General features: G+C 46.7%; 1 protein-coding gene across 1 annotated transcript in view; it reads right to left on the reverse strand.

Moving 5' to 3' along the window:
- LOC128272087 (calcium-activated potassium channel slowpoke) overlaps positions 1 to 27500 on the reverse strand; it is a 52978-nt gene that overhangs the window by 23281 nt on the left and 2197 nt on the right. Inside the window, exons 2-8 of the mRNA XM_053009819.1 lie at positions 27114 to 27272; positions 26917 to 27028; positions 26513 to 26664; positions 23667 to 23834; positions 12814 to 12905; positions 5505 to 5615; positions 4822 to 4927 (exon numbers count right to left, since the gene is read on the reverse strand). Coding sequence (XP_052865779.1) covers positions 4822 to 4927; positions 5505 to 5615; positions 12814 to 12905; positions 23667 to 23834; positions 26513 to 26664; positions 26917 to 27028; positions 27114 to 27272 — 900 coding nt within the window. The remainder of the gene's footprint in view (positions 1 to 4821; positions 4928 to 5504; positions 5616 to 12813; positions 12906 to 23666; positions 23835 to 26512; positions 26665 to 26916; positions 27029 to 27113; positions 27273 to 27500) is intronic.

Here is a 27500-nt window from a genome sequence, read left to right on the forward strand (position 1 = left end):
CCAAAAACGCTTCCTACGGGAGAGAGGTTGGTACAGAGGCGCAAACGGAACACTTAAAGGCACACAGTATATAAGGTTGGCTAAAAAGAAATTGACGTTTTTTGGGTGAATTTCAAAACTATATTTAACAGGTTTCCAATGGTCCGATTTACATCAAATATGTACCGTTTTGTTGGAAAATTTGTTGTCTTTTCAAAGGTAGGCTGGTAATGGCTCTTTTGTAAAAGGCTTAGTCGTTATTGACGAAAAACTGAAGCAATCCATTTTCACAACTCTTTTTTGATCTCAGTTTTTCATCACTCAGGAAATTTTGTAATGCCCGAAAAAGGTGCCAATCGGTTAGTGCAAGGTCCGGACTATACAGTGGATGCATTAAAACATCCCAAACAAACTCCCGGACTTTCTGGTGAGTCACTAAAGACGTGCGTAACATTTAGTTTTCCTGATGGAACACAACACCTCTTCTGTTGGCTGATTCTGGTCGTTTCTGGTCAATTGTTAGCTTCAAACCGTGCAGTTGTTGGTAGTAGAGATCTGAATTTATTGTTTAGCCACACGGAAGCGACTCATAATAAACGATTCCTTTCAAGTCCCACCATATACCCAATAGAACATTCCTAGCCGTTATTTTTGGTTTGCCCACAGGTTAAGCTGGTTCAACACGCTTAGACCACGACCGATTTCACACAATATTGTCGGAAGTGACCCATTTCTCATCCCCAGTACCCATCCGTTTAAGAAATGGTTCGATTTCATTCCGTTGGGCCAAAACTGTGCAGATGAGCATTATGTTTTTTTATGTGAATAGGGTGGCGCCCAAACATCGAGCTTCTTTGTGAATCCAGCTTTGCGCAAATGGATTTAAGCTGTTCGATGATTGATCTTTACCTCCTGGCCGATGTTCTGATTACTAACATGCCGATCAACTTTGATTATTTCTGTGATTTTATCGACATTTTCGATGACGTGTCTGCCTAGGCTTCAAGATAAAAAATAACTGAAACGTGTCAACGAAACCAAAATTTCACCCAACTAGCTGTTAGAGTATTGGCACCATGAACACCATGCGAAATTTCAGCGGCCTAGCTTGAATTTTCACCTTTATCGGACAAAAACTGTACAATATACCGAATTTTCTCTGCGTTGACCTCCATTGTTAACACCCTGTAACTCACAAACGAATAGAACAAACAAAAAACAATGAAAGCATTTTTTGAAGTGTAAAGAATCAGCTTTAAAACGAGCCTAAACTTGAAACTGTACGATCGATATTTCACGAAATATCGATCACTGAAGGCATCTATCGTGAAAAACGTCGATTTCTTTTTAGCCAACCTGATATTTTACACGCATCCGGAACTTCCGGCCAAAAAAACCAAAGAACCGAAAAACCTGCGGAAACAAAATGCTTGAAAAAAATTTGGGAAAACCCAAAAGTTAGGACTAACAAACTAGTACATATCTGCGTGTGTGTGTTTGTGGTGTGTGAAGATGTTGGTAGGTGTCGGTAGGTGTTGGATGATCAATCTTGTCCACAACACACTTGCACACTTGATCGATTCCTGTATTCTTTCTTTTTTTTTTTTGTTTCACGTGCAACACGGTAAGCAATCTCCTGCGACCTGCTCCTGCTGCTAGGCGGGATGGGGACAAACACCAAACCAACGAAACCTTATCCCACCCGGTGTTGGTGTTGAACTATCACTATGTACACTCTAGCACTCTAGCACACGTCCCGGAGGCCGTAGCTACTAAACGACAGGCTCAGCGCCGATCGATCGCTCCAGCCTCTTCGAGGATACGCCACTAGTTTGGGGTGCAGGTGGTATCAATGGGGTGTCCATTCGCACTATCTGGTTCCGTATATTACATATTCGTCTAAAACGTTCCCTAAACGATTTCAAATGCTTATTCGGAGGCACCCGGGTTAAGGATCCTATTGAGCTAGCGCAAACGTTGGCCGCGTAGATGAAGGCGAGTCGAAGAGGATGCGAATGATTAGTTGCAAAATGCGAAAAAAAAACACGATCTCTCGGAATAGTTACAGCGCACGAGCTACTAGTGAAGCTCGAAGCTCTATTAAAGCCAAAAGAAACTAAACCAAACTCATAATCGGTGCGAACTAACAACGTAGACTAGTTTGCTAAATGGAAAGATGATCGGCAAAGTAGCATTACGTGCGGTTCAAACGGTCTAGAAAGGAACACAGCACACACTTACCGTCGCCGGCTACGTAAAAGCGTGAGATTCACGCGACACCCCACTAACCCCCTCCCAAATGTGTCAGATTTCCCCCCCGTAGGAGCCTGTATGTGAGGGCAAGGTCTTGCAACGCGTTTCCCTGTGACACGGCAATTTACATCTAACCCAACCCAGCCGCACGGAGCCTAGGGCTTGTGGTGATCTTGGTCCACATGCACACCATACACACTTGCTACCGTTGCACACACCGGGGAGGGTCACACCGATTCGCATCTCGGTTCCGCAAAGGATGCAAAGACACAAACACGCACACACGTTCACTGCGATCGCTAAACATTCTGCACAATGCACAAAAAGCACACACACACACCAGAGAGAGAAAGAGAGAGAAAGAGAGACAGCGATGGTAAATTATATACACGCCACAGGTTGGATCCAGCCACTTGATGCCTGTTACTTGGGGCACTTACTTGAAATGGACTTAACACAAACAAAACACGCACCAAACATCAAACGTCTGAAGAGAAACGGAAAAGACAGGGAGAGGGAGAGAGAGAGAGAGAAAACCACCGAAGTAAACACAAACAGTGGAAGAAAGTAAGTCGAAAGGCGGAAAGAAGAGAAGTAAACGAGATCAACTAAGTCAAACGATCTAACTTGTGGCTGGGATCGGAAGAGAGTTCATGAGTTCTAGAAATCGGGCACGGGTAGAGTAAAGCAAAATGTCAGACAATCTTATCTAGTACACACGCACACACACAGGCACACAGACACACACACACTAACGTTATGTTTACCTTGACCCGCTGCAGATCAATTGGACTCATAATGGTGCCCTGGAAAAACTCCACGGTGGTGAAGTGACGCTTGAACAGACCTTCCAGCTCCAGATCGGGTGGTTTTCTTTGTTATTTTCATGGTTTCAGGGGGTTTCGCGATTTCGCGTGTGCCCAACGTTGGGTGGTTCGATTTTAAAGGAGCGCGGCGCCGGGAGCAGACCGAACCCGGAAAAGGGTACGGGCGGCACAAGGCGGCACAATACATTGGTGCAGCCGGCGGCACAAAGCGAGGCGAGGGTTTTTTTTTTTTATTTGTTTTGGGTAGCAATTTGATACGCGTGAAAAGAAACGTGTTTCGAATCGCAAGCGCAAAATAGAAATAGAAAGAAAAGACACATTTGAGGTTAGTCAGGCGGCTCTCCACGGCGAATCCACTCCACGCGGCCCCCCTCGCGTAGAGACCCCTCTCCCACCGGGGGACAACATAAGCGAAAGGCACAGGTTTTATCAATTATAATATTAAACAACTATCAAACGAACACACACTCGGCGAACGAATTAGGCGCTTCCTACACCCACCAACGGGGGTGGTGCTGGTGGTGGTTGATGGGGGGTCGGCGTTGTCGGCCACGCTACATGTTACGGTTTACCTCTCCCCCTTTCGATCTCGGTCGGGTTTGTTAGGGCGCGCAAATAGTAGCTTATAGTAGAGAGAAATGGAAACCGATTGTACCACGAAACACATCATACGAAGCAATCGATCGAAAGGTTAAACAGAACAGGCTCAAAACGAATACTGTACCAAAAGCACTAGGAAACCGCGCGCAAATCCACCCGCCGCAAGGTGTGGTCCGTTGGCGGTGGCGGCGGCGGCGGTAGCAGCAGTGAAACAACAGCGGTGTGTGAGTATATGGAAAACAACAGCAACGGATACGGAACGGAAGCGAGAAAATGTGAGAAAATGAGAGCAACAAAGTACAACGGAAGGTGACGCAACGGAACGCAACATTGATTAAGAGTAGAGAGCGAATCAGATCGAAACGTTGGTGTATCTACGGTTGTACCATGCGCAAGCACGCTGGTAGCAGCACGTGGCCAGCGCGCAGCTGCTGCACGTGCTACTACCATCCGTGCTCGAGAGAGAGAGAGAGAGTGATAGTGAGTGTCAATCATATACGCAATGAGAGTAGTAAATAGATAGAGAGCGAAACAAAAACGGCAAATGAGCGGCTGCAAAAAGGTAGACCACTTGCGACTAGTCGTTCGGATTGGCGGCAATTCCGAACCGGCGCATTTAACATTTAGCTAGCTCAACATTACTCCGCTACACACAAGGGATACGAAAACGGCTCCCTAAAATACCACCATAAAAACATTATCCTCTCTGGCCTCGAAAAAGCTTAGTGGCAGTCCTGTTCACCCGAAGCTCTCCAAACACTACGCCATCAGTGCCATTTCCCTGGACCGGGCGCAAATGCAAATGTTCGGTGCAAGTGTCGGTGCGACAAAAAAGTCTCGTTGGTGTTGCGCAGTCGGACATTGAAGTGTGTTTTACATTGAAGGTGGTGTGGTTTGTCGATAATGTTCACTTCGATAAATTCTTCGATAGGAAAGCGCGGGGCGCTCTATTTGAACGACGGGACGGAAGGTGGTTTGGTTTGTTTGTGGGTCTGTTTGTTGTTGTGGTGGTAAGCTCTGTCGGGATGATTCGGGTTTGGTGGAAATCTTTTGCAAACAATGTGTTCTGTACTGTTGTACTGTTTGGTTGTAGGTTTTTTTTGGTTTGTTTGTTGGTTTAAGTTATGGTTTTTGAGGTTTGTTAAAATCTGCGTTTATATACCTTTACTCGTTCCAAATCGACTGCATTCATCATAGTTCCCTGAAAAAACTCCACCGTTGTGTAATGACGCTTCAAGAGACCTTCGAGTTCCAGATCAGGCTCCTTTCTACATTGATACATCGTACAGGTTTGATGGGTGATCAGTTATCAGTCATTGAAATAGTGGTTTGGTTTTTGTTATAAAGGGTTTGAATATTCTTACAGTAAGTAACGTAACAGTAACCGCGAGAGAGTAAACGCGATTCAGACTCGCAACTAAAGGGTCAGCGCCAGTCAGCCGTAAGTCACTTACAACTTTGAACTGCGACCGAAAGCAAACGCCACACTTGTGTGTGGCGCGAAACGAAAACTGATGGGTAAAATGATTGGAAACGATTCGATTGATCAAGGCGGGATGAAGATGAAACACGGTTGCACACGGTTGCCGAGAGACTGTTTCGGTTCGCGGCGGTAGTAGGTTTCTTCTCGAATTTTAATATTATAATTGATGAACATGCTACTTGTGGGTTAAGAAAATAAACCGAAAGCCACCAACCCGGGACGATACGACATCCCGCAGGCGGTCGACGAGGATTTCAAGAGGAAATCTCCGGGAAATTAGAAGTGAAACCAACTGATAAACCGATAAGCTAATGCATCCGTGTAGGCGCACACGCGCACGCCACGGGACGGTGTCTACTTACCGATGTAAAAATACCACCTCGACGTCGACATCCTCGCGATCTTCGTGTAAAAAGTCCTTCAGGAAATGCGACACCGATTCGTATGTTATGTGCCCGCACACCACGATATGTCTATCAGTATCAGGCAATTGGTTCACCACATCACACACGATCAAACGATCAACACCATCGGGCACAGCGCCGGGCACAATCACAACGTGGGCGAAAAATGGCACGGCCGGGCAGCGATCCAGCGATCCAGTTGAGGCGCAGCATTTCGAACACGGATCCACGGCGATGACCGATGACCGATGATGGGGACACACGCACAGACACACAGAAAAAAACGGGATGTTAATATCGGGCAGTGGAATTCTGTCGGTTCGAACATTCAAACGGAAACGGAAATAGTTCAAATCAAGAAACTGATAGCAAAGTGTGTGTTTGTGGGTGTGTGGGTGTGTGTGTGTGTGCGCAGAACCGTGGCCGCACGGTCACACGGTTCCCGCGCTCGGTTCGGGCAACGGGCATGGCGAAACCAGAACGCGTTGCTCCGTTTCAACAGTTGCTTTCCGGCTTCGTCCGGACCGGATCGGATATCGGAGCGAAACGGAGGGGTTCTGTCTTCCTCATGCGTGTTGCGCTTTCGTTTGAACAAATTTGTAAGAAAGAAAAACGGAAGGAAAACTATCGATCAGTAGTAACGGGGGGAGGGAAAGCAAAGATACAACTGATAAGTTAGAGGATTGTTAGAGAGGAAGAAAGAGTGAGTTTATAGACAAATGTCAAAGAGAGGACAAAACGAACGGAAACGGAAACGGAACGAGAAACGGAAAAAACAGAACAGGTTAACAGTGTTAGTTCACATTGATGAATGTACTCTCCAGTAACTAAAAGGGAAAAAACAATGAGCACGACGGTACGACACACACGTTATCGGTACACAGCGAACAGCGAACAACATAAACCTGGATGGCAGGATGAGAGGATAATGGCTTCGAGTGTTCGAACGGAACGAAACGGATGAAACGGTGGTGGGTGGTGGTGGGATGATAGTTTAAATTTTGAAATGTCTTTCGGGATCACAGCATGCACATGGACGCGAGAGAGAGAGAGAGAGAAAGAGAGAGCAAGAAAGAGAGAGAACGAGAGAGCGTGTGTCTACGGCGAGTGGTCCGCTCCGGGACCGCGGCGGGCACACAACATCGAATGCGAAACGGATACGGGGAACAACGCGCTTCCTGTGGCGCTTATCATCGCCATCTCGTGTGTATCGGTAACCGACACATAGCGACACATTGATACGTTCGAAAAATACAAAAAACACGACAAAAAAAGGAATGCACAATTAAATCGAAACGATGTTCGATAGTTGATCAAACGATCGTATCGAAACTGTTCGCTAATTTACACGCTACACGCTGCTAAACATACAGAGCACCGCCACTCGTTAATGATGAGAAAGAGAGAGAGAGACAGAGACAGAGGGCAGAGAGGTGTGTGTGTGTGGAGAACAATCGGGAAAAATGGGGGAGATAGCTGTGTGTGGCGGGGGTGTGTGTGGCAAAGAGGTACGGTATAAGGGTTTTTTGTTTTGCTAGCGGAAGAAGGAAGAGAGACATTTTTTTCGGTTCCGCGCTGTGCGATCAGACGGATGCTGCGTGATCGCGTGTTGCTTTCCGCCTTCGATTTCAAGCTTTCCGGCCGGTTTTGGGTTGGGTCATCGATCGAGAGTCATCGAAAAAGTGGTGCGATTTCCCAATTTCGAAACATTGCAGTCGCAAACTACCGACGCGCGTTTTTTTTTGTTTTTTTTACACAATACGCGGTTCTCTAGAGTGTACTTTAACTTCTTCTCATAATAAATGAAACAAAAAAAAAGAGTAAAACAATCACTAGTGTGTTGGTGTGAAATAGTTTGAAGCATTTTTTTTTGTTTGGCTTTTTTGGAAAGAAACAACTTCTACGAACATTACAGCGAACGAAACAATAGAGAGAGAGAGAGAGAAGAGCCGAACGATGCATTCTGCCCGGTGTTAGTAGCACATAATCCATGTGTATATACATACATATTTGTACAGTAATTATGAGGAAGAAACGTGCAGCATTACGATGTAAAACCAAACGATATGATTACGCTACTGTTTGCTTGCATTAACCACTACTTGGTGCTCGGTGCTCCGATCACTACACTGCGCATTACGAATTAAGGTTCGCTGACAACTCTCTACAGGCAGCAGCTTTGCTTGGCACAAAGTGGACAAACTTTCACTACAGCCTTCGTCGGTGTGTGGGTGTGTGTGTGGTTGTGTGTCTTTTATATACATTTTTTTATACAACACTTTTACATGCACATCCATCCATAGCGGTAGCAGCGCGGTTCTAGTAGAGTGTGTCGTTCAACAAGAATACTGATATCGGGTTTCGGGTTTTTGTTGCACCGCTCGCTCGATGAAATGCTGAGACGGAACCATCGTATGTATGTGTGTGTGTGTGTGCGCGCGCGTGTGTGTGTGTGTGGTTGCCTCGTCTCGTCGCAAAATCTCAACCACCGCCGCACACCGGATACGCCAAAAAACACAGTCAGGTCAGTCGGAAAAAGAGCTGGCAAAATAGGGCGCCCCAATCGGCCACAAAAGGATCAAAACCGAGAACCGCGAACCGCGTTTGGGAGTTCCTTTTTTTAGTTCTAGTCAACCATCTCGTCGTACCCGTCACACTATTGTTTCTCCTTCAATTTAGCGCTGTTGATTTTTTTGGAACCCACGTTCCGGAAGCGTACTGGCGGATGGTGGATTGTTTCACCAATTGTTGCTGCTCTACACCGGTGTGTGGGTTTCGACCTGCCCGGCAAAGGTTACTGACAGACAGGGTTGGTGGTTGTTGGAGACGGAGACGGAGCAGACACACCCAATGCAGGACACTACCCAAACACTACTCTGTTTTTGTTTTGAAAACCAAAAAAGTTAATCGGAAGTGACGCACACTACGCGGTTTGTTGTTTCCTTTTTTGGCCACGGTCACGCGCATTTATTGTCGCCGTTTATTTGGGGCCGCCGATTATCGAATCACCCCGCGATCAATGTTTTCACCTCACGCGTGTGCCTCTTTGCTACTTCCTCTGGCTGGTCCCACTAATTCTGTTGTTTTATTTTCGTTTCTATTTACTTTCCTACTTTACTTAGGGGTTCGATTTCTTGTGACAACGATCCTGCCCCCCCGAAAAGGTTCTACACAGTACAAAAACTATCCGACGATCCGTCGGTTGGCGACGATCATCGTCGCAATTTGCGTTTTATCGTCGGTTGTGTGTGTGTGTGTTTCTGTTATTGTGTTTCTTTTTTGTACATCATTCTGAAAGAAAACCATGTAACAACAAATACAACAGTACTTCGTTCTAGGAACACCAAGCATGAAACAATATCCAAACAATTAAACAGACTCTCTGTGGATGTGTGGATGTATGTGTGTGTGTTTGTGTATTTTTCCTCCAGGTTTCGGGGTGGAGAAAGAAAAAGGGATGTTTCAATACATCAATACCAAGACAAAGTAGATGATAGAATACTAACAACAGTAATTTAGTCGTGCAGTAGTTTCTAAGGTGGAGTTTCATTCACAACGAGAGGTTCGAGACGAGATGAGGGCTAGCCAGAGTCTACATATATATATAAATACATACATAAATTTATGTATATACTATATGTATGTACGGTATACAGTGACATCATCGATGTTGAATGTGCGCGAATGCACAGTTCTTTGTACGAAGAAGAACAAAACAAAAAGCTGCTAGCGGGAAGTACTGGGGAATTTTCTCAATCAGTACCAGAGCCTTACGTCAATTGGCATCAGCACGTTGCCGGCTACCGATGTACCAACTCTCAGATGTTGGCTCACGATCCTACTCATAACAACTACGCACAATATGAGCATCTCATCCTCCGTGCTCAGGTGTTCACTACTCGCTCCACGAACTAGCGAAAAACATTTGGCGTTCGGCTCTAATCCCCGAGCGGTCGCCCATCTACGGTAGCCACGGTGTCAGTAAGCTACTACTGCCATTGCAGAACCTCGAAAATGCACCGAATCCTAGAGCGTGCTCTAACATCAAAATCAAACCGAATCGCGGCAAACGGTGGCTCGCAGGCGTTCCATCGACCAAGTCCAAGGTCCAAGTAGCATTTACTACGAAGCCGCTGCTAAGCGTCGTCCTAGTCGGCCTATCCGTGTGTTTTTGGCGCCCAAAAGAGTTGGAGGACAGTCAACAACTACATTTGCAGCCGATTTGCAGGATCAAAAAACAATTGAGCTTCGATTGTCGATTGCGAAATCAAAACTACGCAAAAGCGAAAACCCTAAGCGGTTGTTTTGTCGCTCCATCGTTGACCGGTTGTCGCATAAATACGCTCCCAAGATTACTCCTAGATATGAACGCAGTTCTAACACCAGTCAGTCAGCTGATGATGGTCCGCATCAAATCGAGAAATTACTTCCCAATGATCCCATTAGATGCTGTAATTCGCCGTGATGAAGTATGGTCTGGTTGCACAATTACGACAGGCATGACAGGCTTACGGGGTATTATCCGATTTTGTTTCGTTGTGTTTGCATGTAGGGTGTATCATTGTGTGTGCGTGTGTGTGTGTGTCGGGTTTGCCATCTACTTGGTATTGTTTTACCACATCAACTACGTTTCAACTAATTTATGACCGATGGAATTTCCGCTGGATCGCCGCGACTCCGAGGCTCCGGGCGGCAGTAGGCCGATCCCAATCAGGACACTCAGGTTTTATGTACACACCCTTCGCGAGGACCACATCAAAGTGCTGCCACGAGCCACAGTGAGCTGTGGTCACACACTCCCCTAGCCAGCCCGGAGGAAGATGCTCATATTATGATAGCTATATATATATTTGGGGGGTAACTTGGGTACAACTAATCTGACTTCAACGGTTGTCGGTTGGAAAACACTAACACAGCAAGGTACACGGTACGTACAACTGAATAGGATACCAAAACCAAAACAAACCAAAAAACACATTTATCGGTATCGACACTACATTAGTTCGACGCGCGCGTCCCGGGCCACGTCGCGTTTCAGCGTTCACTGTCCGGTCCGGGAAGGAGTTGTGGTGATTTTTGGTCCCCGAAGTCCCCGGCGCACCACAACGCGACTGGGGCGCAAAGGCGGGGGGGGAGGGCGCATCTTTTCAGCCGCCGGTTAGTCGTCGGTCTCGGCGGCGTGATCGAGACGTTAGTTAGTTAAGCAAGGTACGTGGGTGGAGAGGTGGAGATCGAATAGGCAGAGACAGAACCGCACTGTGCGGGCACCGATTGCTGCTCAGCGGAAACAGGTCCACGGGCTGGTGCGCCGATGTGGCGCTCATGTGGCCACACCGACAAGGGACGACAGTTTCCGCTGAGCACGGGCCCACCCCAACCGGGGGCGGGGGGCTATGTCTTTGCCGTATCTCCTCGGTTTGACTCGAGTTTTATATGCTAACAATCTACGACGATTTATTTGGGAAGTTGAACACCAGAGTATACCTTTTATGAAAGACACCAGTTTTCCGTTGCCAGTTTCTACAATGGACAATCCCCATCGCAAAACTGTGAATGGTTTTTTGTGTGGGTGCGATGTGGGTTCGTTTGAAAAAAGAAACAAAACAAAAAACACACAGAAAAAAAACGGAAGAACGAGCACAGCACAACCGAAAAACAGGGTTCCCAAATGTTACAAGAACCGAATGGAACGGAACGGATAAAAATCGAAACTCGTTGTGCATCAGATCGCACAACCGAAAAAGCCGTATGATTCGCTAGCACTTCAGTTCTGGCGGGCATTTCTGAATGGGGCAAAATGGGCAACGAAATTGAAACTGAAACTTCGCTGATCACAAAGACATGGGGAGAGACAAAAGTGAGACAGAAAAAAAAGAAAATAAATACAAATAGAGTATAACAGACATGGCCAAACGCATCACGTTAGGACAAGAAGCTGGCGGGTGCATTGCAATGAAAACGTTATGAAAACAAATGTACACCCCACACCGAAGGAGCTACGCAAAACCCACTGGAAGCCGCACACGAAGGAACGTACGGAAAGTTCTTGTGAGGGTACTTTGGTTTTATGAAAACAAAAAACGACATTAGTAAACAAAACAAAACAAACATGGTGAAAAAAGCCAGAACCAGTTGCACTGAAGTGACAGTTACAGGGAGCAAGTCTCGCGAAAACCCGTTGGTAAACGCAGCAAAAATTAAAGGGCAGAGGGCTCGAGAAGCTACTTCGTTCATTAAAAAGGGGAAGCTCTTTAGCTTTGGTCAAAGTAAGATCGTTCCGATCGCGCTAACCGCAAGATTTTGAGCCAAGGTTTTTCGGTAACAGAAAAAAGGACGTAGTACAACGTTCTTCTGGCAAAACAAAACGCGGCGGGTCGGTCGGAGTTGGGAGGCAGAAATCAAAAATCGGTTCAGACCAAACAACGGAAGAGTAAACTGAATAAACATTCGTCTATCATTATGAGGACACACAGATCGATCATGGTAATCAACACAATACTGATAGGACAGTGAACATTCACACACACTGACATTGACCATACGCGACAATAGTCATTATTGAAGGTGTACAAAAACGAAAGGCTTAGATACAGAGAGAGAGAGAGAGACAGACAGAGAGACAGAGAGACAGAGAGAGAGATACAGAGAAACGAAAAAACGGGAAGCGTCCAAACGTTCGGTATGAAACAATACACTAATTTCGCTCCGTAGACTGCACTGGGGGGGATTATGGAGAAAAACAAAATAAAACGGGAACGGAAATAACCGGAGTTGGACCGGTGAGGAACGCAATAGAAATTTACCGGGGGGCGGTGTAGTAACGCTAGTAACGTGTTTTGTTGGTGGGATTTTTGGGAAAGACAAACGAAAAACGTTGGGGTCACGGGGCCGCGAACCGAGGAGAAGCTCCCGCCGATTGCGCCTATCCGTGAGTCAGGACCGGAAGGGCGAGCGGACGGAAAACGGAACGGAACGGAAAACAAAACAAAAAGACGGTGACAACGGTGACGATGACGAAATCATAGCCAAAACCAAAACGGAAAAGCTTGAGCACGGAAAACGGAAACGGAGCTGCCATATGAAACGGTGAACAAAATAATGGATGCCAAAACCGAAAACAAAAAAAAACCATAAACCATCTAATGAGGCGGTGAGGCGCAAAATGGGGTTCAATGCGACAAGATGAAGCACAAACGATAATGATTAGGGGGGTGGGCGGTGGGTGATGTGGTAACGATAATAATGCTGTAGTTCTGTAGAATCTCACCTTCGGCCCCGTTCATTCTTCAGTGTTCCCCCATATTTGGGTCTTGTTCCGATCAAGTCTATAATCTCTGGTATACAACTTGCAAATATCGCCTTTAGTTTTGTAGCAATTTCGGTTTGTTCGGTAAGTGTGGGTTGGTGTTTTGTTTTATTTTTTGATTATTATTTTTTGTTGTTTTTTTTTTTGGTGTAGGTGTTGGTTCGGTAATTGTTTGGGGTTCGGTTTCGTTGTTGTTCGGTTTGATTTAGGATAAGAAGATAAGTTATAAATTTTGCAATTAGACAACATATCCATTTAGACAGCTATGCAGTAAATGTTCGGGTTCACATATCTATATATAATATGGTATATATATGTATAAGTTCGGGTGGAAAACGGGGGGGAGGAGGTTTCGATGCGACTGCCAAGGTGTTTGTGAGCGCATTGATTCCGACGCTCGAAATGACATTTTCTGTTGCTGTTGTAAATGGTACTTTATGTGTGCTCAGTTTCCCACTCGATTACCCCCTTCGGCGAAACGGTGCCCATTCTGTTTTATTGGCTGTTTTTGGCTCATTTATGATGCGAATCTCCACACTAGAAGCGAACAGCGGCGGACAAACGCGTTCTCGAGACAGCCATCGGATGGCATATACAATCACACAGCACAGTAGACCCCAAGGTCGAGCGAGAGAGAGAGAGAGCGAGAGAGAGAGTAGTTTGGGAGACAAAAATGGGAAAAACAGGAAACACAACAAACAAACCGAAGTGGGTCACACACACAGAGTGGGTCATAGCTAGTTGGGCCCTTTTGTTTTTGTATCTTTCCTCTTAGCGTTACTTTAACGTTACGCGTTACGTTCGCCCCGGCACGAGCCGAATTATGCTGCGGTGTCCGAGTGGTCCGGTTGATGGTTTGCCGATCTAGTACACGTTCCTCCCCGCGTGGAGGGTACTACAATTGCGAGCATTCGGAACGTACGGTGGCCGGTATGAGCGGCGGCTAGCAGAGAAAGAAGTCAGCTTCACTAATCTGGTGCGACTTGAGCTACGGTTGGGCACGGTGACACAAACATTTCATCCCTGTTTCATCTGTGTGGGTGTGTGCGGGTGTGTGGGTGTGTGGGTGTGTGCGTCGTAGTTATGGTACAACCCCCCTTCCCCCCTGCGTTGCGATGCGATGCGCGCTGTCTACTAAAGGCTCCGCCCGCGTTCTCAGTCGTAATCTCCTGAAATGTGCTAAACTCGCGGCGCAGCTTACCAACACCACCGATGTTGGACAGAAGAGAAATGAACCAAGATTTAAAACCAAGGAATCAAGTAGTAAACAGAAGAGTTTGAATCAAACGGAACAAACAAGCTACCGGAAAAAGGACAACTCACTCACACACTCCTCTAATGCGGAAACTCTAACGGGAAAAACAGAACTCGGGGAGGTTTCGGGACGGTGGGTGAGAAGGCGCGTCAGGCGTCGGGGGTCTTGGTGGTGGTTGAGGTGGTTCAGGTGGTGGTGGTGGTGGTGGTGGTGGTGGTGGCGTTTCCAAACCGTGCCGACCGTGGCAGGAAACGAGAGATATAGGTCAACCGGAGCGTCAGCGTATATGACAGATGGGGACGCGGCTAGAGAGAAACGAAAACATTGGGGCCTCCAAAGCAAACGCGTATTGTCAACCAAAAACGAGACTTTGTAATGCTTTTGTGCTTTTCTTTGGTGTATCCAAGATTGGCCGATACGATAGGGGCGATAATTCGTTCGTTTTTTTAATAGTACCATTCCCGGTCAACCAATCGTTCCGATTGACTCCCGCGGCACTGTCGCGGTGTCCTGAGATCGTCGGTAGGCGGCTTTTGGTCACAAGAAGGCCGAAGCCTGCCGCATGACGACTGCCGCATAGATCCACTGGAGATCCGAAGCAGTCGAGACCGAAGCTGGTCACCAATTCACTGACCGGACATTGGCCGCTGTTAACGTGCTGAAGCCAAAGCTTTCTGGGTCAGTCAGTCAGAGATGCGAAGGGTTCGGCTTACGTGAGCTTTGGCTGCGCTGCCGAGGCCACAGCCGACTGGGTAGCAAATGAGGGGTTTTTTTGGGTGGAAAACGAAAACGATTCCTCTCCGTACGGTTCGCTAGCGCCGCGCTGTCACACACTCAAAAAAAAAGCACGGTCTCGTGGATCTTCGTCCGCAGACTGTGGCATTCCGGTATATCTCATGTCTAGCCCGACACTCATTTCTTTACTGTATTTTGGTTCTGTTTTGTCGTTACGATTACACGGATTGTTCAGATTCAGTTTGGTGCGGTTTGGTTGTTTTTGTTTAATTTTTCGCTTCTGTTTTAGCATTACATCGTTCAACAGCTCGACACAATTCGGACCTGGGTCTCCCCAGCGTCTCGAGTTGGCCCCGCGTATAGCGCGCGCAATGCGTGGATAGAACTGATTGAACCATCGTTTTCTTGAAAGAACTGTAACAACAATCAAAATTTTGCTCTAATATGCGTGGCTGCGGCATACAGGCTGTGCAAGCAAAAATTTTATCTACATTAAATGAATGTTTTTTTTTTGTTTTGGTAATGTATGTATTAAATAGTAAGTACTAAGAAGAATGAAAGAAAACGGGGAAGAAACTGATCCGGTAGAAGGAAACCGAAAACGTACAGGGGAAACGTAAAACTGGGAGGCTACAAATTTGAACGAAACCAAAAGCTCTGGCCTTTTCCATTTCTGTACAGCAGCGGGTTTCCGAACACAAAAAGAAAGGGACACCAAAAAGCCCCCCAACAAAACCGATCGGGCGCAGCGTTGGTGGTGGCGGTGGTGGGCAAACGCGTGGGAATGTGGCCTGTGCTTCGGAAAAGTAGGAAATAGGAATTTCGGACGTCAAAACCCAAAACGCTCGTCAACGCTCGATCCCGCCAACGATCCGTAACGGCAACGTGGCCGTAAGCTGTCGCGACCGCCATTACGAACCGTCCGGGTTTTGGGCGCCGTGGGTCGGTGGGGACCAAACAAAACCAAACAAAACCCGGTGAAGGTGAGAAGGTAGGCAAAGGTGTAAGGTGGTAAGGCGTGGCGTGGAGAAAGTCATGAAGTACTAGAAAAAGGTACGGGGAAAGTGATTGTGGTGAATAAAAAAAAAAAAACGACCGAAACGGGGTTTGTGGCTGAAAACCGAAAACTTCATAAATCATAGTGAGCCAGATCGGTAGCGAGGTAGGAGGGGGAGCTGAACAGATGCAAACGATTTGACACGGTTTTGGGTGCTGAGGGTAACAGTAACAGTCGAGTAACGGTCGATCCCGAATTACATTGTAGTTGTAGGCTTTTTTGTAATTTTCTTTTTTTGTATTTTATTTGGCTGTGGTTGTTGTTGTTGCTTTTGCTAGGTCTAGTTGAATGAAATTGTTAGAAACGGAAATGGCAAAAGTAGAAATGCAGACAAAACTGTGCAAAATCAATATCTAGTAGGCTGTTGTAGGAACCCAAAACAAAAAACGAGGTAAGATAAGAGTAGGATAGAAATCTAAGATTGAACAGTTCGCAAAGGTAATGTAGAAAAACGAAAACCAACTAATGTTAAATAAGTTTCTCATTCTACGGTATCAATAGTACAAATCAGAGTAAACATAGCTAAAAAAACGGAAGGGCGGCCGATTGCATTTGTATCGATCGAGTCCCGCGTTTCAGGTTAGCAACACGTCAATCCAGAGAGAGTCTCGCGCATTAGAAGCTCGATGAAGGGATTCGACAGTGTCTGAAAGGGTTTCACTTTGGCCCGGCGCGCGCGCGTTTTCTTTTGGTCACTTCTCTGGGCGGTTTAAGTCGCGCGCAAGCTCAAACAAAAAATATCTCTCTTGTTCCATCTTTGACCGGATCGCTCGCAGGAGCGCTACTGATGCACACGTGTCTGGGAATGGAGGAACTGTGTGGTGGTCACGTGGGTACGTGTTTTGCGTCTGCTTAGAAAAGGCTTGACGCAACGACGTTGGCGTGTCTGTTCTTTCGTGTTCTCGTTCTCTTGTGTACCATTTTGGGTGTGTGTGTGTGCGTGTGTACGCGTGGCTGTGGCAGTGTGTGTGTGTGTGTGCGTGGGTGAGTAATGATGAATCAATCAAATCAAGCGCAAGCTTTCTTATTCGGTTGGAGGGAAACGGTTGACAAACGGTGGGGGTCTGGGTCTGGCCCATTGAAGCGATAATACTACTAGAAAGCAGTACACCGGTGTTCCGGGTGCCGAAAGCGGCGGCCAATCGGCCTGGCAAGATTCAGGGCGGGGGTGGAGACCGTTCTCCTTCGTCGGCCATCAGCAGTAACTTGAGAAACAATTTCGAAACAGAAACGGTTTGAGAGCACGAACGAAGTGCTGCACTTCAGTGTTAGACAAAGAGGCAGAGTGAGACAGAAAGAGAGAGAGAGAGAGAGAGAGAGGATGAGAGAGAGAGAGATTGAGAGACAGAGAGAGAGAGGAAACAAACAGAACGGTGAAAAAAGAGGCAACGTTAGCGACTCGCAGGGATTGCTGCAACGATCCCTGCTGGCGGGACGGGGAGGCCAAATTTAAACTGGAGCTTGTGAACTCGAGTGTGTACTACGGAGATCGTGGGTCCAAATGAAGGAACGGGTCGACGGGTCGGATGGTAAATGAGAGCTTGGGTAGGTGTATGACGGGTATGAAACAAATCGTTTGTCCTCTGCAATTAGTTACCATTAGTAAAGGTACCGTGTGTTAGTGGGGAAAAACGGAACTGAAACTTCAAAACTCAAAGCCACGAAAACGGAAAGAAAATCGGAAGTCGGTTGTGGACATGTTGCATTAGTCGGTTCAAAACGGCATATGATAGAGAGAGAAAGAGAGCGTGAGAGAGATAGAGAGAGAGAGAGATAGAGAGAACCGAAACGGAAACGGCAGGTCGGGCAGCAGTCGGGATTTCCAATAACGGTGGCATGCAGTGTGGCAGTTGACTTAAGACTTAATGTTTGGGCCCGAAAAATGCGAATATCTTGTGGGAAAAATTAAATCTTGTGGGTAAAGGGGGTCAGTGGTTCTAGTGGTTCGGGGATTGGGAACTCATAAAATGCGTGAATCTGAAGATCGTGTTCGAAAGAGTTATTTTTATCATTTCATCTTGGACTTGGGCCGACGGGGCTGGAACTATGAATCGGGGAATCATTTCCGCGGGCGCCCCACGCACCAAGCAAAGCCATCGAAAAAGCTGCGCACCAACACCAACACACGGGGGCGCAACTGCTGTGCGAAAGCGCGTTAGTCCGCGTGTGTGTGTGTGTCTCGTTTGAAAAGCTGTAAGTGTGTTCGTCGAATTCGCCTCCGATTCGAAACGGGTCCAGGTTTGCCGCTCCTACATTTTCACGTGGCTCGTGGACCGGGGAAAGTTCAAAGGATCTGCACCGTTACTAGCGGCTATCGCTATGGTTTTACAAGCGCTACAAATCAATCGACAAGCTTGCCGCAGCATCGCCAGTACACACACACACACCACGTGCGTGGACCGGATCGGCGTGCTCGTTATGGCTTTGCGTTACCAATGATGAAATAAGTTCAAATAAGTTCCCTCTCGAGGATGGACGGTACGGTACGGTACAGTGGAAACGAATGGAATGGTGGTTGAAACACGATTAGTATTTGAGTTTCTCCAGTTTTCTTTTTTTTCGAAAAATGTGCTGCTTGCGCATCTTACGCACAGAATAAGCTCAATCAAACAGGCTAAAGGAGAGTGTGCTTCGGGGTGGGGTCACCATCAGCCACACCATTTCCTGTGCGTTGCAGGCAGCACATTTTCCGGGACATGTTCAAATTGGCGGGTCAAACTGTTAAGAGATAACGACAAACGATTAGCTAGAACTAAAGTACTATGAAAATCAAAAACTCAAAAACAGGAGTGTGATTGTGAGTGTCTATTTTTCTTTCAAAATGTACGCTGGTGGTAAAATTTGTTGTTCTAGAGCAATATAGAAGAGATACAGCTCTCTTGGGGGGTTGAACTTAAAACGGTAAACGAAACACAGAGAAATTCAAATAATAATACTCGTATCGTAATCATATCTTTGAAACTTAAAGAGAAAAAAAAACACTAGAAACTGCCAACAATTGAAATGATTATGGGTATTTCAGTACTTCAATCAATTCAAACGAAACCAAAAACCGAAACAAATCAAATCAAGAAAAAAACCAGGAAACCAACCAGGGAAACGGGAAAAAGAAAGATAAAAAAAAACAGAGTAAACAAAGGTATACTCGGTACGGTCGTGTACCTTCTTCTAACATCCTTAGTGTATTTGCCGCCGTACTTATTCCGCTGTGCTGCTAACTCTGTGATCTCCGGAATCCAACTAGCGAACACCGCCTATACGGGAGAGTATAAGGAATAGTATCACGCACAATAGGTACAATGTAGGTATCAGAATCATGTGTGTATCACTCCGTCGTCGTCGTCGTCGTCGGAAGGTTTGCCTCTGCCCGCTCGTTCCCCAAGCGCAATCGCAGCAGGGAAAGCCAACCCTGCGCCATCCACCGCACACACACAGATGGGTCGCAGAACCTTCCCGCTCGGTCCTATTTAGTTTCGCAGCCTTCCGCCGTATCCCGCCCTTTTGTGTGCGTGTGTGTGTGTGTGTGTGAGTGTGTGTGTGTGCATTTCAGTCCGTTGGGCCTAACACTTGCTCATGCTTCCACCAGAGCTTCTGCGCTGAGCGCTGTCCACGGACCCACGGATCCACGGATCCTGTACGGACTTCTGACTGGCCGGCGTCTGTCACTCTGTCTTACAACTAAGTTATCAACTAGATTGCAGTTACATCGTAGCCCACACCACACCGCAGTGGAACGCAAGGTTTCATTACTTCAAAAGGCGCATGAAAGGCGTATGAGTTGTCGTTGCCGCAAGATGGTGAAGAAAACGCAAAAAGGATTGAAACTTCAAAAGCGTCGGTGCCTTATTACCGTACAAAATCTAAAACCGGGGTCAGTTCGAGTGCTCAAGAGTGCTTTCGGCCCTCTACTGCTTTCTAACGACCGAATGTGCCGGGCGGTGTTTGGCAGAGCGCATGAGCTGACGGATGGTGTTAGTTAGTTGGTCGACATAGCCGCGGAATGCAGCAGTAGCTGAACGGAATGTGAATGCCTTTCCTACAGGTATATCGATGCAGTTTGTGTTGAACCGTGCGTAAGCACCAATCAGGAAAAATGTAAGTATCGCTACCGTCAAAATTCTTACTAAGTTGACTAAGTTGGTCTTATTGGCAAATATCAAATGGAACGGAACCGAAAAGAACGAAACAAACAAATTTCAACGTGGAAACGTGGATGCAGTTAACAGTACAAGAGAAAGGTGTAAGTCAATCCATAAACGCAGTCAGCTCTAGTTGATAACGGTAGAAAACATCAATGAATTGCTTCTGGTTCTCAACTACGCGATCACTCAAAGCAAGTTCGTGTTACGAAGTTTTAGAAAAAGAAACCGATAACGAAACGAAAGTAAATCATCTATATCGACACTACGGAAGCTGTTACTATAGAAACAAATTAGGATGTATAACGTTTGGCTTGTAACAGCGCTATTGCTTTTGCATTTCCATGATCGTTCTGCACTGCCAAAGACTGGCACGAAAGAAAAATCGGATGCAGTCAACTATTCGAGGCTTCGACCCTACAACCCAACAGTTGCAATATATGTTACTTCTTTTTTTTAAGCATAAAATTTAAGTTTATGGCTCTCTTTTAGGCGACTGTAGGAAAAAAGGAACATAACGAACGCCACGTAATGTGAGCTGTTTGTGAATTGTTCAGTTCGATCGAAATGCCACGCCAAATCGGTTATATCTTGATGCTCGAATAGTTCACGCTAACTAAACAATTAAAATTATTTGACAACTAACGTCTCTAGTATCGTAGTATCATCAAAAACGTAGAAAATATGGAGAAACGTATGGACATATGATGGAAACGTAATTTAATGTGTATCCTGTCTACCGCTGTCTATAGACTGCATTCAGTATGTTTTGTTCAACCAATCATCAGTAGTAAGCTCATTATTTCTGGGAACTTTTGACGGACCCTGCGTGCCACATTTATCACATCAAACCCCACGTCTCGTGCCGGCCTCGTGGGCACTGAACAGTTAAAGAAGCAAGTAGGTACTTTCTCGCACAGCAAACGCATCAGGTAATCTCTAGTCACCGCCAGCCAACCCAAAAGAACCCCGTAATAGAGAGCTTGCAGGAGAGGTAATAGCAGGAGTAGCGCAGTGACCAGTGACTAGTGGTGAAAATTGTAGTACCAAAAACAAGGAACGAAACAGAAACCAGGTGATGTTAGTAATGTTACACGCTGTTGTCCCGGGGATTACGGTACTAGTACCGCCGGTTTTGTACATTAGTTCGGCAAAGAGTTTTAGGCGGGCGACGAGTATATTACAAACAAATGAGGCGCGCACAACGAAAGGCGTAACTCAAGAAGGTTCGATTGATCGATCCGAAACTCTATGCGGGACGACTCACGGTGTGTACAGGGAGGTAGAAAGAGAACAGTGAGAGCGAGAGCGGGAGAGACACAGAGAGATAGGGCGGAAATCAGGCCAGGGGGCTTATCGAAATGAGCGGACGAAACTGAACGAAACAGGAGTTAAGAGAATGGAGTTATGAGTAGGAGCACTTAAAGGAGGACCGAAAAACGAAGACGGATATATAACAATTAAAAAGCTATTCCACAACGAAAGTAATTAGAAAATTGTGTGTTTGTTTTTTTTTCAGCTGTTATAGGCTTTTTGACTGCAACTACCTTTTTCCTTGCTCACGCTTCAGTTCGCCGCCGTATTTCGACCCGCTACCAACAAGTTCAATAATTTCTGGAATACTGCTGGCAAACATTGCCTAAAAAAGTCAATTGAGTTCAGTGATTTGCTGTGGTGGTGCGGTAGAGTGGAAAAATCGGAACATTTGTATGCTTGTAGTGTGTGTTGCTTTGCGTTAATCAGAATTACAGCTCTATACAGCGTTTCGTGTGGCGGGGCGTAGGCGCTTGGGAGGGTCGCGAATGCACGGATGAAGATTGTAGGGGGACGGTAGCGAATATGGAGGCGGATATGATCGCGTAGCGTCAGTCAGCGTCACCCCCGACCGGCTAGTGGACCATCCAAAGGCAGATAGCTCCCCGCCGGTTGGACGGCCTGTGGCGGCCGACCGACCTTCAAGACTCTCTTTACCACCACCGGAGTGGGGGGGTTCCGGCACAATCCGGAACGGAGGCCCGTTTCCCCCCAGAATGTCTTACTGATTAGATTGAGAAGCGGTTGAAATCAAAAGAGGAAAATCGAATACGAAACTAATCAAACAATACTATACATATTATGCGGCAGCCAGCACAAACGCACACATGCAAACAAATACGGATCGAGTAACTGCAACCGGGGTCTCGCGGGGATCCTCAGACTGGGCGTCGTACGTGGGTGTGTGTGGGTGTGTGTGTGTTGCTCTTCACCAGCGCATTCGCGCACCGTGAGCCGTGAGCAGTAACGAACGGTGCACTAGGGCATGCAGTGTGATCAACATAACGGGCCACTAATGATACTGCAACGCTAGAGCCAGCGTTGTGATTCGAAGGTCGGTCGAAGGTTCGCGGTACGCTGGGCGCTGGGCCACAGATAGGCCAGCGGAACGGCGGCGGTCGAATGGAAAACTGTGCGAGAAAATGGTCAACGGCAAAAGCATACAGAAGCTAACAGAAGCTCAGTCACTTCCGGTGGCCCGAGTAGCAGGTCTTGAGTGAGCAGTCAAAATACCTACACAAACTCAAGGCAGGTTGTATATGGGAGATTTGAAAAAGCAAAGAAAATCGGAATCGATTACACCGTTCGTTTGGCTACAGAAAACAAAGCGCTGCGCTTCGGGAGATCCGGTCGGTCAATAAAATGAACCCCAGCATGAAAATCACCCGCAAAAGCGTCCGGTAAGCTGGCACCCAGTTGAAAACGGTGGATATGTCGAACTTATTGCGGAACCTGTACACACGTAACACACGGATCGGAGTTTCTATGCCTATGTTTGCGTCCCGTGTCGATGCGTTTGCGCCCGTTAGCGCCCGGTGTGTCTGTGTGTGTGTGTCTCACGTACTGGATGCTGCATGTGTGTGTGTGTGCGTGTGCGTGTGTTTATGTGGGTATCTCTGCTCTTCTCCCAAAGGCCTCTGTTGTGGTCTGCCATAACCTGCCTTTTCGTCTCGTCTCTACCACATTCGGCGACACTCGATAATGCCCAACAACTAGCGCCGCCCGTGAGCGACTGCCCTGTTGTGTAGTGGAAGCCACGGTGTAGAAGAGTCCCAGACTTTCGGTTTCGGCAATGAGAGCCCCCACTTTTAGCCCCTTTTCCCACGCTAGACACGCTATCGGCTTGGCGACATCGAAAGGAAAGCAAACAAATAGGAAAACCAAAGAGAACAGCGTAATAACGAACATTGAAACAGCGGCAGGGTGCTTAGTGGTTGGTGTTGTCTTTTCTCGATCTGATGAAACGCGAATCGAGTCCGTGCACACAGGACGCACGGCGGTCCGCACACTGTCTGTCTCTGGAACTTGCGTGCGTATGCGCTAATCGTACTCTTTTTTCTATATGCCATAATTGCTCCACTTAACCATCTTGTGCCCCCCCCTGGGCAACCTCGCTGGCTGACCGACCGACCGGCTGACGGTCATTCGGTCCGCCAGCACCTTCTTGTGGGGCCTGCCGCAGAAGTGGAACTGCCGTAAGAAGTGGTTCAACTAACGCGGTACGTAGGCGAATAGAGAGCAAAGGTATGCACCAAAACAGACAAGAAAGAGAGGCAAGAGGAAAGAATAGGTATAGAATGAAAAGGTCACTTACCAAGCCAACAAGTAAAAAGAATACTAAAAAAGTTCGTCCGAGAACCGTTTCGCAGTACACGTCACCATAACCTACGGTGGACATGGTGACAATGAGAAAATATACACACGTCCAGTACGAGAGCTGTTGCGGGTTATTGAACTCAAGTGGATCACCGGAGTTTTCCAGCTGTAGAAATGGAACAAGAGTACGGGAAGAAAGAAGGGAACAAAGAAAGAACAAAGAAAGAATCGAATTAGTTTGGTTGCTTCGCTGGACCTGTGCTTTGCTGGAGTGGAAAGAAATGGAGCAAAAATTGTGGAGTAATTATTATTGATATGATAGCAGCAAATAGTTGATATAGAACCAAAAACAAAAGTACGTTCACGAAAAAAGAAAAATTATACAAAACGGTACCGCAATTCCGAGACACCAAAAGTTCTCTTGACTGTCCCCTTGCGACAACATTGTAGTTAATTCCTCGATTACGTCAGCGGAGCGTGATCAGCGCAGCCCCGCAAAGGTCGACACGCGGGTCCCCCCGGTGTTGGTGGTGACATCACACGTCCGTGTCATAATACAAGATTAGCTAACTTCGCTTCGCAGCGCTCGGTTGACGTCGGAGGACCATCAACCCACCAAGAGAACTAAAGTGCTGAGAATTGAGATCCGTTTACTCTGCCGCTGGATTTTGTGTGACTTGCGTTGCGTTGCGCAATCGATTGACAATAAAAATAAAAGCACAAGACCGAAGAGACGCAGACGGAACGAAAGAAAGAAAGAGAACGTTTGCCAAAACAGAAAGTACGCAAAAAGGGCCGAATGCATTTGACGTGAGCCGCAGGAGTTCGAAAGTAGTGCAAACTGTGTAGTACAGTATAGAAAACAAGAAACCAAAACAAAAAGAAACACAAAATCGAAATCGATTGAAACTAATCGAAACCGAAAGTACGGTAATGCTACGTTCTCAAAAAGTACGTGTCCTCTTGCGAGTAAACTATTTACTGAAATTGATACGCTGCAACTACGAGAGGTATGAAAGATTGACTGTTTTGCTTGCGAATACCGAATACGAATGTTGCGTAGTAAACATGCGCTAGAAAATATCTACTGTAACTGCTGCAGCTGCATACTAGAAAGTGGCACTGGGCCTAGAAGCCCCCGCCGATGGCTTGGCACCGACCATAGATAGGGCTTGCGCTAACAATTCTTTACGAACTAAAAAACGAAGCACTAGAGAGGGACCGAAAACCGAACCAAAAACTCCGACCGGATGACGTTCCGATCGGACTGGGCTGAATTTCTGGAACCAAAAAAAACGACTAAACAGTACAACAAAAAGGCGATCAAACATGACAAATATTGGAGAACAAAATGGGAATTCCCAAAAAGGTGTGCCGTCCCGAAAAGGGTCCGAGCCAGTGGTCGTTCCGAGGTCGAGGTCACAAAATAAAAAGGTAAGGAATTCGCAAAATCATAACCGCACACTAAAAGCCCTTGTGGCTGAAGGTTTGAACTGTGTTTTACTGAGACCCACCTCGACTTTTGGCAGTCTCTCGCGACTGCGAATGCAAATGCAGTGGCAACAGAAAAACAAACGGAAAGCTTTCTCATTCTCAGTTCGCGGGGCCAAAGAGTGAACGGAAAAATAGAAAGCAATGTACCAACAACCATGAGCTTGCGTGTGAGTTTGCAGTTTGTTTTAACGATGAAGGTTGGGTTTGCGTTTTACGTTCTACATTCGCGTTGCGGCTTTTGGTTGCATTTGCACCAGCGGTGGTGGCGGTGTTGGCGCGCTTTTCTGTGCCCAAAACAATACAAAAAAAACCGTAAGAAATCTAACAAGCCAAATGGGTACCAAACGCACGCTGCTCTTACTGCTGCTGCTTCGCGTCGAGTCGCGGCGAATCGATAATAGATCGGATAATGGATAGAACGTAGCAAATCAATCGCTTCAAAATTCAACTACTGTTATTCAAGTATAGTAGAATGGGTCTAAAAGTGGAACGATACTCACCACCGAATGTTGGAGACATTCGCGAAAATGGAACATAATTATGCTAAAGTGCTGCGGCACAACCAATCCCTGCACCTAGCAGCCACTTTTATCGCCCGTTGCCAAAATTTATGCCCACCCAAGTGGTCGGTGTATGTGTGTCTGTGTGCGTGTGTGTATGTGTTTCGTGTCGTGATTAATGTATGCATGAGTGTGTGGAGTGTGTCCTCCTGGGTGGCACAACTTTTGACAACGCTCGAATCTTGCTCAGTGTCTCGTTTTTAGCATAACCATTCGTCCACCCACAATCATACTTACTCAACGACAGAAAAATGTTGAGATAGAACGACGGGAATTACGAATATTTACCAACCAAAACTGGCTGGCATATGCTTAAAGACAGCTTTCAAGGCGTTTGGCATAATTCTACAGCATAATAAATCGTACTATGCTGTCTCTTGCGCAGGCTTTCCAGCATTTGGATATCGTGGATAGTGAACAACATCAGGTTTCAGGTCTATATTAGTTTGCGTTCGATTCCGGTTGTCCGGTTTGCCGCTCTGTTTTTGGTCCGCGCGATCACAGCGGCCGATCATGGCTAACGGAAAGGGGGGCGGGGGGTGTGGGGCGACGGTAGGGCTTATCAAATCTTATCAAACCCGAAACGAACAAAGGACGAAATTTATAAATTTATAGAAAAAACTACACACGGACAATAAAAGCTAAATTCCCGGCCCGGGCGCCGGTCGTAATCATAATCGAGTATCAGTGTCATCTATAGAGGTCAATCGTATCCGAATTAACGCGCATTCACCGCTACACGTATTAATCGTAAATTTTCACATCTAACCCCACCGGCATGTATACTCACCAGATGAATGATTCCAGCAGCTGTCAACCATACTGATATAAAAATTGATACTAATTGTGCCAAACGTATTGAACTAGATGTTTTAAGTATATTTAAATATTGTAATATGTCTGGAACGGTCATAAGACGCAGCGCTCGTAGGAAACGTAACCCTAAAACGAGAAGAATAGAGAGCGAGAGAGCGACAGAGAGAGAGAGAGAAGGAGAGAGAAAGACAGACAGAGAGAGAGAGAGAAAGCAAAAACAGAAGGAAGAAGAAAGTGGACCGAACCGAAAACGGAGTAAGCAAAAACACAAACGGAAACGTGAGAAAAGTAGACAAACATCGGGACGGTTAGAAAGATCATCCGAGGGAGCGTTGCGGCGCTGGCGTTGGTGGCGGTTTAGCAGCGAACGATACTTACCGATCCACGTTCGGTCAAGGTATATGGACACAAAGGACGGGGGTATCGTAAAGTAATCTACAAAACTGTACATCTCCAGCATGAACCAAAGCTTATCCGACGCCGCTATGAACTGCAATGGAGGAAAGAGCGAACCAAACGGCAGCGGCAAATGGTTTAAATGGGGCGGCGGGCGACGGCGACGCGCGGACACTTACTCGTATAAAAAAATAAACCATAAAAAATATGTTGAACGCTAGGTCGATCTGCTGCGTGATGTTGTTGCTCCATTTCTGACACCGTTCCACCTCCTCGTTGGACGCATCGATGAAGTAGATGATGAGGGACGCGATGCTGAGGATGAACACGAGCACAACCTGCAACAGAGGCACACGAGGGGCACGTAATTAGTACAGGCAAACGGCCGAGAACACGAACAAATCTTGTGCCACAAAGTACCATGGGTCTCCATCGGGATGCTACCGCCGACCAGGCGCCTCCATCGGGATGCTACCGCCAACCAGGCGCCTCCATTACCGGACGGCCCCGAGTTTTTTTCGTCGTATTCCCTCGTGGCTGGCCCATTAGTTTTACATTAATCACCA

This window comes from Anopheles cruzii, chromosome 3 (genome assembly GCF_943734635.1).
Source record: "Anopheles cruzii chromosome 3, idAnoCruzAS_RS32_06, whole genome shotgun sequence".
Taxonomy (NCBI): Eukaryota; Metazoa; Arthropoda; class Insecta; order Diptera; family Culicidae; genus Anopheles; species Anopheles cruzii.